At 45.3% G+C, this 15,597-nt stretch overlaps 1 protein-coding gene across 2 annotated transcripts in view; it reads left to right on the top strand.

Moving 5' to 3' along the window:
- The window catches only part of LOC143958231 (ATP-dependent clpX-like chaperone, mitochondrial), an 83,968-nt gene extending 69,019 nt beyond the window's left edge, over nucleotides 1-14,949 (top strand). For both annotated transcript variants that reach the window (XM_077467745.1, XM_077467746.1), the window contains 4 exons: nucleotides 4,378-4,677; nucleotides 9,255-9,347; nucleotides 10,737-10,843; nucleotides 14,315-14,949. In XM_077467745.1, the coding sequence (XP_077323871.1) occupies nucleotides 4,378-4,677; nucleotides 9,255-9,347; nucleotides 10,737-10,843; nucleotides 14,315-14,405 (591 nt within the window). In that variant the 3' untranslated portion in view covers nucleotides 14,406-14,949. The remainder of the gene's footprint in view (nucleotides 1-4,377; nucleotides 4,678-9,254; nucleotides 9,348-10,736; nucleotides 10,844-14,314) is intronic.
- Nucleotides 14,950-15,597: the final 648 nt, after the last annotated feature.

The following is a 15,597-nucleotide window of genomic DNA, read 5'->3' as shown; positions in this document are numbered from 1 at the left end:
GGAAAAATAACATTGCATACTAGCACATTATGGCAGGCAAGCCTATCCACTTGCCAACCGCACGCTGAAGCGTTACTGCTACAGTGCGAGCCAGATGTGCTGAATCTCATGTGTATATATGTGTGTGTGTGTCTATCTATCATCTCTGATTCTGCTCTTCTGGGCAGGGGACATGCCAATTCACGGGTACCAGCCAATGAATGATTGTCGGAGGAAGACGGAACAGAGCTTTGTCTATGTAAACAATGCAGAGCTCCGTCCTGTCAGCGGGGATGTGCTCGACTTTTTTTTTCCAAGCCTAAGAGTTGTGTAAATTTTGAGTGCTCTCCTTGTAACGCTAACGAGTCACATGACACCGGGGAGAGAAAAATGGCTAATTGGGCCCAATTTGGACATTTTCACTAAGGGGTGTACTCACTTTTGTTGCCAGTGGTTTAGACATTAATGGCTGTGGTGTTGAGTTATTTTGAGGGGACGGCAAATTTACACTGTTATACAATCTGTACACTCACTACTTTACATTGTAGCAAAGTGTCATTTCTTCAGTGTTGTCACATGAAAAGATAGAAGATATTTACAAAAATGTGAGGTGTGTACTCATGTGAGTGGATATAAAGTCTACACACCCCTATTAAAATGTCAGCTTTCTGTGAGGTAAAAAAATGAGAAAAAGCATTTCAGAACCTTTTCTACCTTTTTTTTAAATGTGACTCATCAACTGTAGCATTCAATAAAAAAAAAAAAAAAAAAAATCTTTTGGTGGGGGGGGGGGGGGGGTGGAGTGAAAATAAAAAAACGAAAATGTGATTGCATAAGTGTGCACACACCCTCTTATACTCGGATGTAGTTGTGTTCAGAATTGAGAAATCTCATTCAAACTCATGCTGAATATGAGTCGGTATACACCTACCATCATTTTAACATGTCTGTCTGACCCCAAATAAAGTTCCACTGTTCTAGTAGGTCTTTCCTGACATTTTCTTAGACCTCTTTCACACTGGGATGTTTTTCTGGCACTTTTTAGCTAAAAATAGCACCTGAAAAATGCATCCCTAGTGTGAAAGCCTGAGTGCTTTCACACTGGGGAGGTTCGCTTTCAGGACGTTGGAAAAATTCCTGCAAGCAGCATCTTTCAGGCGGTGTATACACTGTTCCTCCACCGCTCCTGCCCATTGAAATGAATAGGCAAAGCTGCCAAAGCACTATGCATGTGCATTTTAACCTTTTGATTTGACCGCTAGCAGGAGTTAACAGTGCCCCGCTAGCGGCCCAGTAGCGCCACTAAAATGACAGTAAAGCAGCACTAAAACTAGCTACGTTTTACCATCAATGCCCGTCCCAGTGTGAAAGCAGCCTTGGTCCCATCCTGCAGCAAAAGCCGCGCTCCACAGAGAACTTCCAAAGCATCAGAGGGATCTCATTGTTAAAAGGTATCAGTCAGGAGAAGGGTACAAAAGAATTTCCAGGGCATTAGATATACCATAGAACACAGTGAAAACGGGCATCATCAAGTGGAGAAAATATGGCACAACAGTGATATTACCAAGAACTGGACGTCCCTCCAAAATTGATGAAAAGACGAGCAGAAAACTGGTCAGGGAGGCCAAGAGGTCTACAGCAACATTAGAGGAGCTGCAGGAATATCTGGCAAGTCCTGACTGTGTGGTACATGTGACAACCATCTCCCGTATTCTTCATATGTCTGGGCTATGGGGTAGAGGGGCAAGACGCCCTTTATTATGAAGAAAAACATCCAGGACCAACTAAATTTTGCAAAAACGCATCTGAAGTCTCTCAAAAGCATTTGGGGAAAATGTTATATGGTCTTAAAAAAAAAAAAAAAAAGTTGAACTTTTTGGCCATGTTTCCAAAAGATATTTGGTGTAAAAACACTGCATCACTAAAAGAACACCATACCTATAGTGAAGCATGGTGGTGGCAGCATCATGGTTTGGGGCTGTTTTTGTTCAGCTGGAACAGGGGCCTTAGTCAAGAAAGAGGGAATTATGAACAGTTCCAAATACTAATCAATATTGGCCCAAAACCTTCAGGCTTCTGTTGGAAAGCTGAACATGAAGAGGAACTTTCATCTTTTCAGCATGACAATAACCCAAAGCATACATCCAAATCAAAGTAATGGTTTCGGCAGGAGAATAACGTTTTGGAAGGGCCCAACCAGAGACCAGACCTGTATCTGATTTTGTGGGGTGATCTGAGGAGGGCTGTGCACAGGAGATGTCCTGGCAATCTGACAGATTTGGAGTGTTTTTGGTAAGAAGAGCGGGCAAATATTACCAAGTCAAGATGTGCCATGCTGATAGACCCATACCCAAAAAGACTGAGTGCTGTAATAAAATCAAAAGGTGCTTCAACAAAGTATTTAAGGGTGTGCACACTTATGCAACCATATTTAATTTTTTTTACTTCCCACCACATTAAAGATTTCAGTTTGTTGTTCAACTGAGTTGTACAGTTTATAGGTCATATTAAAGGTGGCAAAAGTTCTAAAATGATTTATCTTTTGTCTAATTGTTATACAGCACAGAAACCTGACATTTTAACAGGTGTGTAAACTTTGTATATCTGTGTGTGTATATATGGCGAGAGAGAGAGAGGGAGAGGGGAGAGGGATGATGGTGGGGAGAGGGGGGGGGAAAGGAGAGGGATGATGGTGGAGAGGAGGGGGGGAGAGGGAGAGGGGGGGGGGAGAGGGATGATGGTGGGAGAGGGATGATGGTGGGGGGAGAGGGAGGGGGGGGGGGAGGAGAGGGATGATGGTGGGGGGAGAGGGGGGGGGGGAAGGAGAGGGATGATGGTGGGGAGAGGGGGGTAGAAAGGGGGGAAGGGGAGAGGGGGGGGGAAGGAGAGGGATGATGGTGGGAAGAGGGGGGAGAGGGATGATGGTGGGAGAGGGATGATGGTGGGGGGGAGAGGGAGAGGGGGGGGAGAGGGATGATGGTGGGGGGAGAGGGGGGGGAGGAGAGGGATGATGATGGTGGGGGGAGGGGGGTAGAGAGGGGGAGGAAGGAGAGGGATGATGGTGGGCAGAGGGGGGAGAGGGATGATGGTGGGGAGAGGGGGGAGAGGGATGATGGTGGGGAGAGGGGGGAGAGGGATGATGGTGGGGAGAGGGGGAGAGAGGGATGATGGTGGGGAGAGGGGGAGAGAGGGAGAGGGATGATGGTGGGGAGAGGGGGAGAGGGATGATGGTGGGGAGAGGGGGAGAGGGATGATGGTGGGGAGAGGGGGAGAGGGATGATGGTGGGGAGAGGGGGAGAGAGGGAGAGGGATGATGGTGGGGAGAGGGGGAGAGAGGGAGAGGGATGATGGTGGGGAGAGAGGGAGAGGGGGGGGAGAGGGATGATGGTGGGGAGAGAAGGAGAGGGATGATGGTGGGGAGAGGGGGGTAGAGAGGGGGGGAAGGGGAGAGGGGGGGAAGGAGAGGGATGATGGTGGGGAGAGGGGGAGAGAGGGAGAGGGGGGGGGAGAGGGATGATGGTGGGGAGAGAGGGGGGGGAAAGGAGAGGGGGTAGAGAGGGGGGGAAGGGGAGAGGGGGGGGGAAGGAGAGGGATGATGGTGGGGAGAGGGATGATGGTGGGGAGAGGGGGAGAGAGGGAGAGGGGTGATGGTAGGGAGAGGGATGATGGTGGGGAGAGAGGCAGAGGGATGATGGTGGGGAGAGGGGGGGAGAGAGGGAGGGGGGGGAAGGAGAGGGATGATGGTGGGGAGAGGGGGGTAGAGAGGGGGGGAAGGGGAGAGGGGGGGAGGAGAGAGATGATGGGGGGGGGAGAGGGATGATTGTGGGGAGAGAGGGAGAGGGATGATGGTGGGGAGAGAGGGAGAGGGGGGGGGGGAGAGGGATGATGGTGGGGAGAGAGGGAGAGGGATGATGGTGTAGGTGACGGGGGGGAGAGGGATGATGGTGGGGAGAGGGGGGGGGGAGAGGGATGATGGTGGGGAGAGGGGGGTGGTGAGAGGGATGATGGTGGGGAGAGGGGGGGGCGGAGAGGGATGATGGTGGGGAGAGGGGGGGGGGAGAGGGATTATGGTGGGGAGAGGCGGGGAGGGATGATGGTGGGGAGAGGGGGGGGGGGAGAGGGATGATGGTGGGGAGAGGGGGGGGGGGAGAGGGATGATGGTGGGGAGAGGGAGGGAGATATCTATCTCTCTGAAAATGTATTTTCACCTGCCACCCAGATGCAGCTTGTCACTGCTTGCACTACTTCTGGCGGCGTCTGAGCTGGTAAACTTCCACATGCGGGAGGTTGGAGATGATGATGCAAAAATCTCTGCTTACCTTCAGCTCTGTGTTTGGTGTGTACATCAAGATCTAACACTTTTTGTTTTGTTTTTTTTTGTTCCTTCTTTCACTTCAGTATCTGGGATTTGGCATAACCTCTAACTTGGGTAAAGGACGGCGAGCGGCAGCAGCAGCTGACCTAGCGAATGCCAGCGCAGAATCTAACGCCGTGCAGGACATCGAGGAGAAAGACCGATTATTACGACTTGTCGAGGCCAGGGACCTTATAGAGTTTGGCATGATCCCGGAGTTTGTGGGACGTCTTCCTGTAGTGGTACCACTTCATAGCCTTGATGAGGAGACCCTCGTGCGCATTCTCACAGAACCCAGAAATGCTGTTGTTCCACAATACCAGGCTCTGTTCAGCATGGATAAGGTTTGTGTGGTTTTTGTTTTGTTTTTTTGTTTTTGTTTTTTGGGACTTGTAGGGTCAGCTGTCAGCACTCTGTAGCAATTGCAGTCCCCCCTGTGTATGTTGTCTTTAGAAATGGTATCATGCCATCTCTTTGCAACTAACTGCACTCTGACCATTTGTCACAGTATAGTTAGCTGTGCTTTATAACAAAGGTAAGTCTGTACTGGCAGCTGGTCATTGATGAAAGCTAGGCTAGGTGTCCCCTCCTTAGCTTGCTGGATGAATGAGTAGCATAACAGCAATAACAGAGTAGCCTTAAAGGAGTTGTAAACAGTCATGTTTTTTCACCTTAATGCATCCTACCTGAGCCCCGAATTTCCCTTGGCGGGGACGCGCTGTCCCTCTGCACGGGTTCCAACAGGAGCGCGCCCACAAGGTATCCCCCCTGGGAGAATGCTTTTCCTAGGGAGTTATCTGATGCGGGGAAGAGCTACCAGCGCTGCCGTGGGATCCCAGAAGAGGATTAACGGGGGGCCACTCTGTGCAAAACAATCTGCACAGCGAAGGGAAGTATGACATGTTGTGTTTTTTTTTTTTTTTTTTTTTTAACCAGTTGCCGACCGCCGCACGCCGATGTACGTCGGTACAATGGCACGGGCAGGCATAAGGACATACATGTACGTCCCTTGCCTCCCGCGGGTCGGGGGCCCGATCGGGCCCCCGCCCGGTGCCTGCGGCGGTCGGTATTCGTACGGGAGCGATCCCGGACGAGGGGACGGCCATTCATTCATGGCCACCCCCTCGCGATCGCTCCCGACGAATAGAAATCCCCGGTGACATCACTTCCTCTCCTGTAATGTAAACACAGGAGAGGAAGTGATGTATTCTCTCCTCCGTGTCGGTATTTTTCGTTCCGACACGGAGGAGAGCGGTTCAGTAAGTTGCACCAACACTCTACACACACAGTAGAACATGCCAGGCACACTCACACCCCCCCTTTACCCCCCGATCACCCCCCCAATTACCCCTGCCCCCCAGTCACAGTGACACCAATGTCATTTTTTTTTTTTTTTTTTTTTTTTTTGCATTGGTGTCATTTGTGACTGTAATAACTGTTAGGGCAGTTAGAGTTAGCCCCCTTTAGTTCTAATGTACCCCCCTAACCCCCCCAATAAAGGTTTAACCCCGTGATCACCCCCCGTCGCCAGTGTCACTAAGGCTGGGTTCACATTGCAGCGGTTTATGAGAACGAATGTGATTCGCACCGCACTGCAGTGCAAATCACATCCGATCTCTGTGCGATTTGAGTTCAGCCATTCGCCGCACCCGCCGCACCCGCCACACCCGCCGCACCCGCCGCAAATTCGCACGGGACCCTTTTTTTGGCCCGCAGCAGAATCGGATCGCATGGGTGTTCACACCATGCGATCCGAGTTTGCAGATCGCACTGCGATATGCGAACTGATCTGGGGGTGTCAGTAACATTTCACTGACACTCCCAGCAGTTCGCATAGGGCAGTGTGAACTGCCGCCGGGAGGCATGCGATGCGGGAACCCGCCGCGCATTCGTGGCGTTTCCGCATCGCTCCAGTGTGAACCCAGCCTAATAAGCGATCATTTTTCTGATCGCCGTATTAGTGTCACAGGTGACGCTAGTTAGGCAGGTAGGTATTTAGGTTCGCCGCAGCTTTTTATAGCGCCAGGGACCCCCATATACTACCGCATAAAGCCCCCTGATTGCCCCCTAGTTAACCCTTTCACCTGTGATCACCATATAACTGTTACAGGTGACGCTGGTTGGTTAGTTATTTTTTTATAGTTTCAGGGCACCCGCCATTTATTACCTAATAAAGGTTTAACCCCCTGATCACCCGGCGGGTGTCATTTGTGACTAATAACTGTTAGGGCAGTTAGGGTTAGCCCCCTTTAGTTCTAAGGTACCCCCCTAACCCCCCCAATAAAGGTTTAACCCCGTGATCACCCCCCGTCGCCAGTGTCACTAAGGCTGGGTTCACATTGCAGCGGTTTGAGAACGGATGTGATTCGCACCGCACTGCAGTGCAAATCACATCCGATCTCTGTGCGATTCGAGTTCAGCCATTCGCCGCACCCGCCACACACCCGCCGCACCCGCCGCAAATTCGCACGGGACCCTTTTTTTGGCCCGCAGCAGAATCGGATCGCATGGGTGTTCACACCATGCGATCCGAGTTTGCAGATCGCACTGCGATATGCGAACTGATCTGGGGGTGTCAGTAACATTTCACTGACACTCCCAGCAGTTCGCATAGGGCAGTGTGAACTGCCGCCGGGAGGCATGCGATGCGGGAACCCGCCGCGCATTCGTGGCGTTCCCGCATCGCTCCAGTGTGAACCCAGCCTAATAAGCGATCGTTTTTCTGATCGCTGTATTAGTGTCACAGGTGACGCTAGTTAGGCAGGTAGGTATTTAGGTTCGCCGCAGCTTTTTATAGCGCCAGGGACCCCCATATACTACCGCATAAAGCCCCCTGATTGCCCCCTAGTTAACCCTTTCACCAGTGATCACCATATAACTGTTACAGGTGACGCTGATTGGTTAGTTATTTTTTTTATAGTTTCAGGGCACCCGCCATTTATTACCTAGTCTCACTAGTGTACCCCTAAATTTAGGGGTGTCTACTTTCCAAAATGGGGTCATTTGGGGGGGGTTTGTGCCATCTTGGCATTTTATGGCCTTCAAAACTGTAACGCCCTTAGAAAGCCTGAAGGCGGTGCTTGGTTTTCGGGGCCCCGTACGCGGCTAGGCTCCCAAAAAGTCCCACATATGTGGTATCCCCGTACTCAGGAGAAGCAGCAGAATTTATTTTGGGGTGTCATTTCACATATGCCCATGGCATGCGTGAGCAATATATCATTTAGTGACAACTTTGTGAAAAAAAAAAAAAAAAAAAAAAAGTTTGTAATTTTCCCGCAACTTGTGGCAAAATATAAAATATTCCATGGACTCAACATGCCTCTCAGCAAATAGCTTGGGGTGTCTACTTTCTAAAATGGGGTCATTTGTGGGGGTTTTGTGCCATCTTGGCATTTTATGGCCTTCAAAACTGTAATAGGTAGTGAGAAGTGAACTCAAAAATTTACGCCCTTAGAAAGCCTGAAGGCGGTGCTTGGTTTTCGGGGCCCCGTACGCGGCTAGGCTCCCAAAAAGTCCCACATATGTGGTATCCCCGTACTCAGGAGAAGCAGCAGAATTTATTTTGGGGTGTCATTTCACATATGCCCATGGCATGTGTGAGCAATATATCATTTAGTGACAACTTTGTGAAAAAAAAAAAAAAAAAAAAAAGTTTGTAATTTTCCCGCAACTTGTGGCAAAATATAAAATATTCCATGAACTCAACATGCCTCTCAGCAAATAGCTTGGGGTGTCTACTTTCTAAAATGGGGTCATTTGTGGGGGTTTTGTGCCATCTTGGCATTTTATGGCCTTCAAAACTGTAATAGGTAGTGAGAAGTGAACTCAAAAATGTACGCCCTTAGAAAGCCTGAAGGCGGTGCTTGGTTTTCGGGGCCCCGTACGCGGCTAGGCTCCCAAAAAGTCCCACATATGTGGTATCCCCGTACTCAGGAGAAGCAGCAGAATTTATTTTGGGGTGTCATTTCACATACGCCCATAGCATGTGTGAGCAATATATCATTTAGTGACAACTTTGTGTAAAAAAAAAAAAAAAATTTTTTTTTTGTCATTATTCAATCGCTTGAGGCAAAAAAATAAAATATTCAATGGGCTCAACATGCCTCTTATCAATTTCCTTAGGGGGTCTACTTTCCAAAATGGGGTCATTTGGGGGGGTTTTGTACTGCCCTGCCATTTTAGCACCTCAAGAAATGAGATAGGCAGTCGTAAACTAAAAGCTGCGTAAATTCCAGAAAACGTACCTTAGTTTGTAGATGTGACAACTTTTGCGCAAACCAATAAATATACAATTATTGACTTTTTTTTTACCAAAGACATGTGGCTGAATACATTTTGGCCTAAATGTATGACTAAAATTGAGTTTATTGGATTTTTCTTATAACAAAAAGTAGAAAATATCATTTTTTTTCAAAATTTGCGGTCTTTTTACGTTTATATCGCAAAAAATAAAAATCGCAGAGGCAATCAAATACCATCAAAAGAAAGCTCTATTTGTGGGAAGAAAAGGACGCAAATTTTGTTTGGGTACAACATTGCATGACCGCGCAATTACCAGTTAAAGCAGCGCAGTGCCAAAGTGTAAAAAGACCTCTGGTCATTTACCAGCAAAATGGTCCGGTCTGAAAGTGGTTAAAGAGCCTTTACCATCATTTTAAGCCGGCCATAGAAGGTAGCAGATTTTCTTTACTGCAACCAAAGTCAGTTTTGATGAGAATGGGGCAAATCCCTCCCGTGGAGCCATTGTGTACTCCTGGCAGCCATCCCCACCGGAAAAACACCGGTTTGGCTGCTAGAGGCTAGAATAGCCCCCCTCCAAAATAAAAAGGTGTGCCTTTTCCGTTTTTACTTTAATAATGTAACTTGGGAATACTTTTTTTGCTGTGTTTTTTTAAAATAAAAACTTGTGTACATTTTTCAGTGCGAGTTGAATGTTACCGAAGGTGCTCTAAGAGCAATCGCTAGACTGGCTTTGGAACGAAAAACTGGTGCTAGAGGACTCCGGTCAATCATGGTGAGCTAGATTCTTCTGCATCCAATACTTTTTTTGGTGCTTTTCTTACTGCAAAAAAGACAAGTTTATTTATTCTGAGAGGTTTGTTTGCGATTTATAGAAAATTGACTGTATACGAAATATGAAAGGGTCTGTCTGCTTTTGAACTTATTATATATGCACAAGTCTTTTCTTTTGCAAAGATATGTTAAACTAAATGTAACTATGCTGCGAGTGGACAGTAGGTACAGGCACAATCACGTGCATGTGAATTCAAATATTATTTTTTTTTTGTTTTTTTATATAATAAAGTGGTAAATACCACCAAAAGAGCTCTATTTGTGTGGAAAGAAAATGTATAAATATTTTGGGTACAGTGTGACATGACTGCGATTGCCAGTTAAAGTAGCGTAGTGATGGCAAAAAATGTCCTGGTCCGGAGCTGAAGTGGTTAAGTAAATTATCATGTGAAACGTTTTTCTAAATCTCTTATGAAAAGTAATTTAAAGTGGTTATAAACCCTTAGGGCCGGTTCACACTGCAGGCGAGGCGAGGCGACTCCGACTTGCCTCGCCGCGGCCTCGGCGGCGACTTGCAAATGACTTCTGTATAGAAGTCAATGCAAGTCGCCCCGAGGTCGCCCAAAAGTAGTACAGGAACCTTTTTTCTGAGTCGGAGTGACTCGAGTCGCTCCTCTCAGAACGGTTCCATTGTACAGAACGGGGGCGACTTGCGAGAGCGAGGCGAGGCAAGTCGTGTCGCCTCGCATCGCCCGCTGTGTGAACCGGCTCTTACAAACCACTTTGACCAACAGGTAAGCCCAGATTAAGGCTTACCTGTAGGTCCAAGAAATATCTCCTAAACCTATACGGTTTGGGAGATATTTACCTGAAGACAGCCACCGCTGTCAACGGTGCATGCGCCATAGACAGCGGCGCACTGGGTAAGCCGCAGATCGCAGTGATATGCCGCGAGTGTCGTCACCGCTGCTCCGGTGAATCACAGCGCCGGAGCAGTGAGACCCACCAAGAAGATGGACGCTCGGGACTACAGGGGACAGCGGTGACTTCGCTGGCTCCTGTGTCAGGTAAGTGACACATAATGGACTACTATGCAATGCATAGTAGTCCATTATGCTTTACCTTTGCAGGGAATCAAAGAGGAAGTAAACCCATTAGGGTTTACTTCTTCTTTAAAATGATGGTGAGTTGACATTCACTGGTTCAGAATGTGGTGTATGAAAAGGAAAAGTTTGGGGGACAGTATTAGTACCATGAATTTAATAATTTAGTAACCTTAAGTGAATGATGCCATGCGTTTTTTTTTGTTTGGGAGGTATGGGGTGTATTTGCTGTATCACAGACTTTTATTGTGTTTTTAAAAAAAATTCTAAATCGTTTACCATTTTAGGAAAAGCTGCTTCTTGAGCCGATGTTTGAGGTTCCGAACTCTGACATAGTGTGCGTGGAGGTTGATCAGGATGTAGTGGAAGGAAAGAAAGAGCCTGGTTATATTAGGTAAGTCTGAATAACAACTGCCTCCTTATGCAGATGAGTAAAGTACCTGCTGTCCCCCAGCAATCACATTAGACTTCTGCTACTGCATGGAGATGGGATGCTTTCACACTTTAAAAAAAAAAAAAAAAAAAAAGCCTGTACAAATCATTGCTGTGTATGTGTAGCTCCACTGATATTGGTTCAGTGGAAGTCACCATTTGTGCACAGAAAAACATGCAGAAGCGGACACTTTTAATGAATTTCCTAGTCCTCTCCTCGTGCTGACAGCACATGAGGAGAGCCGCTAAGCGGCAATGCACACAGGGGACGTCTACACTGATCGTCATTGTACTGATTATCAGTGCAGCACCAACAGTGCTCCTCAGTGGCGCATCCTCAGTACCCATAGGTGGCGCTGATACAAAAAATTCATTTTTTACTAAATTTTATAACGAACTAAAACTTTTTTTATTCAAAGTTTTTTCAGTTTTTTATTTTGTTTTTTCTCTGTTTAGCAAAAAATAAAAAAAACTCAGTGATTAACCGCTTTAACCCCTTCCTGCCGAGGCTAATTTTCAGCTTCGAGAGCTGTCACACTGAAAAATGCGTGGTCATGCAGTGCTGTGACCAAATTAAGTTTTTTATCATTTTTTTGAGACACTACTTTTCTTTTGGTGATATTTAATCACCAGTGCGTGTTTTTTTTTTTTTTTTTTTGCAAAAAAAAAATGTATTCGTTTTTGTTAGAACATTTTTAAAATTTTTCTCCTATATTGCTGGGTGCTGATGGGGCTGCACTGCTGGGTACTGACAATCCGTTCCCTGATTACCTGTACAGGTCTTCCCTGGGAGTAGATGCCACTGATTGATGCTGTCAGTGTGATGGGGGAGGAAAGCTGATAACTGGCATTTCCTTGTTTACATGTGATTGGTCTATAAAGCGGGGATGGTTATATGCCACCTAAAGAAAGATCTGTCTCCAAAAAAAAAAAAAAACTATCCTATCTCAGGGCTGCCTTAATGAGTGGGCATGGCCCGGGGGGCCCCCTGCATTTCCCCAGACCAGCTGGTCCTTGAGCCCACGCTGGAGGGGGCTCCATGATGGCACTGAGAGTGATGGATACACAGGGGAGGCAGGCTGGCAGCGGTGGGCTGTGCAGAACGATGCCTTTTATTTTACAGCCAGCAGGGAGGGGCACCGCCAGAGCACCAGTGATGCTCTGACCCTGCCCCATGCAGCTCAAATGCTCGGGACTCAAAGGCTGTGGGTTAGGAGCTGGAATGGGAGCTGCTGAGTCGGCAGCACTGAGAGCCCGCCTGCAGAATTAGCATTGTGGATGGTGTCACGGTGAGCCCAGATATCCAGCACTCTTTGCACTAAAGGGCTTGGAAGAGTCCTGGGGGGATATCTGGGGTGTAGAGGGATCATAGTGCTGGAGAGTCATCAATCTAGCAGATGCAGTTGTGCTCATAAGTTTACATACCCTGGCAGAATTTGATTTTCTTGGCCATTTTTCAGAGAATATTAATGATAACAGACTTTTTTCTTTCACTCATGGTTAGTGTTTGGCTGAAGCCATTTATTATCAATTAACTTTGTTTACTTTTTTTTAAAATCATAATCGCAACAAACTACCCAAATGAACCTGATCAAAAGTTTACATACCCTGGTGATTTTGGCCTGATAACATGCACACAAGTTGACACAAAGGGGTTTGAATGGCTATTAAAGGTAACCATCCTAATCGGTTTGCTTATAATTAGTGTGTGTATATAAAAGGGTCGATGAGTTTCTGGACTCCTGACAGACCCTTGCATCTTTCATCCAGTGCTGCACTGACATTTTTTTGGATTCTGAGTCATGGGGAAAGCTAAAGAATTGCCAAAGGATTTGTGGAAAAAGGTAGTTGAACTATATAAAACAGGAAAGGGATATAAAAAGATATCCAAGGAATTGAGAATGCCAATCAGCAGTGTTCAAACTCTAATCAAGAAGTGGAAAATTAGGGGTTCTGTTGAAACCAAATCATGGTCAGGTAGACCAACTAAAATTTCAGCCACAACTGCCAGGAAAATTTGTTTGGGATGCAAAGGAAAACCTACAAATAACGTCAGGTGCAATACAGGACTCTCTGAAAACATGTGGTGTGGCTGTTTCAATATGCACAATTAGGAGGCACTTGAAGAAAGATGAGCTGCATGGTCGAGTTGCCAGAAGAAAACCATTACTATGCAAATGTCACAAAGTATCCTACTTACAATATGCCAAACAGCAGAGACAAGCCTCAAACCTTCTGGCACAAAGTCATTTTGAGTGATGAGACCAAAATTTAGCTTTTTGACCACAACCATAAACACTACAATTGGAGAGGAGTCAACAAGGCCTATGATGAAAGGTCCACCATCCCTACTGTGAAACACGGAGGTGGATCGCTGATGTTTTTGGGATGTGTGAGCTACAAAGGCACAGGAAATTTGGTCAAAACTGATGGAAAGATGAATGCAGTATGTTTATCAAAAAATACTGGAGGAACGTTTGCATTCATCAGTCGGGAAGCTGCGCATGGGAGGTACTTGGACATTCCAACATGACAATGATCCAAAACACAAGGCCAAGTCCACCTGTCATTGGCTACAGCAGAATAAAGTGAAGGTTCTGGAGTGGCCATCTCAGTCTCCTGACCTCAATATCATTGAGCCCCTCTGGGGAGATCTCAAACGTGCAGTTCATGCAAAACAGCCCAAGAATTTACAGGAACTGGAGGCTTTGTGCCAAGAGGAATGGGCAGCTTTACCATCTGAGAAGATAAAGAGCCTCATCCACAAATACCACAAGAGACTTCAAACTGTCATTGATGTTAAAGAGGGCAATACACGGTATTAAGAACTGGGGTAACTAACTTTTGATCAGGGTCATCTGGGTAGTTTCTGTTGTGCTTATAATTTAAAGAGAGTAAAAACAGTTGATAGTGTTTGACTGAAGCCATTTATTAACCATGAGTGAAAAAAGTTTGTGTTATTCATATTCTCTTAAAAATGGCCAAGAAATCATAAATTCTGTCAGGGTATGTAAACTTATGAGCACAACTGTATATTATATTGCACAGGACAGCTTTGTTACTTTATGTATGTAGTATTTTCCCGTTGTTTATTTTCTGTACAGAATGATTGTTCATGTAGTTTTAATGCGGAGCTCCACCCAAAAGGGGAAGCTCCGCTTGTCTGCCTCCTACCTACTTGATGTCTGTTTACCTGTGTTGTCTCCGTTGTAGGGGCCCCAGAGCATTACTTTGCCCAGGGGCCCCATGATGCTATTAAGACGGCCCTGATAGAGAGATAAGGATCTAGAGATATATAATTATAGTGTTGCATGACTACGCAATTGCCATTGAAAGTGCAACAGCGCTGAATGCTGAAATTTTTGCCCTGGGCAGAAAAGGGGGAGAAAGTGCAAGTGGTTAATTTTTGTTTTGTTTTTTCTTTTTGTTCCAGAACCCAAAATAAAGAGGTGACAGAGGAAGAGTACGACTCTGGGGTGGAAGAAGAAGGCTGGTCCCGGCAGGCTGATGCAGCAAACAATTAGACTGTCTAGATTGCTGCAATTTTCCTGCTCTGAAACGCACTTCTCACTAATACTAAATACCGCTGTTTTGTGACCTGAAAAAAACTTACTCTGGGAACTAAATCAAGCCAATGCGTTTTACAAAACTTCAGTTTCTACAGTTGAGAACTGCATTTATATACAATGATAGACACAACAATGTATAATATATCTTGGATTTTCTTTTTTTCTTATTTTTTTTTTTTTTTAAAGAGATACTTTAACCATTCTTAGAAGTACATTTACTGGGATTAACCATGGTTAATTTTACAATTGTGTTCTGTTGTTAACCTGACAGTCTATGCAGGTGCTTACCAGTCCCCAAACATTTTGTGGCTTCTCTTGTGTGATTTTTTTTTATTTTATTTTTTTTTATTTTATTTTTTTTTGTTTTGCTGATTCTTTCCTGATTTTATGTCTCCTTTTTAATTTCATAACTGGTTTAATATGAAAAAAAAAATGGAAAATGCTACTGATCGCAGCAGATTTTAATGTCGTCCTATAAAAATCCACTTTGAACTTGTAATTTTTTTTTATTATTTTTTTTGGTCCCCAATGGCTTTTACTTTGGCACTACATTTTGGGGGAGATTTTACTAAAACTGCCGCACAAAGAATCTGGTGCAGCTGTACATAGTAACCAATCAAATCGGCATCAAGCTTTTATTATCCAAGCTTAATTGAACAAGCAGGAAGCTGATGGGTTACTATGCACAGCTGCACCAGATTTTGTTTAAACCAGTTTTATTAAATCTCCCCCATTTATTATCCCCTTCAGTTGTATTTGCCACTTAGAAAAATGACGTATGAGTGATTTGGTAGTCAACACAAAGGTGCTTTTCCATATTTATTACAGTTGAGCTTCAGTCTCACACCCGTAAGCAGAGCTCTGCCAGCAATTTTTTAAGCCCAGTGGAGCAGGTTGAGAATATATAAATAATAAAAGAATAAAATTATATATATATATATATATATATATATATATATATATATATATATATATATATATATATATATATATATATATATATATATATATATATATATATATATATATATATATATATATATATATATATATATATATATATATATATATTCAAATTTTTTTTTTCTTCCCTACACACACCTGATGCCAGTTAGTGCCCACATTAGAAAAAGAACCTTAATTTGTT

Source organism: Lithobates pipiens, unplaced genomic scaffold, assembly GCF_037356315.1.
Source record: "Lithobates pipiens isolate NorthernLeopardFrog02 unplaced genomic scaffold, aLitPip1_a1.2 Scaffold_6, whole genome shotgun sequence".
In the NCBI taxonomy this organism is placed as follows: Eukaryota; Metazoa; Chordata; class Amphibia; order Anura; family Ranidae; genus Lithobates; species Lithobates pipiens.
This window is presented reverse-complemented; position numbering and strand designations above follow the sequence as displayed.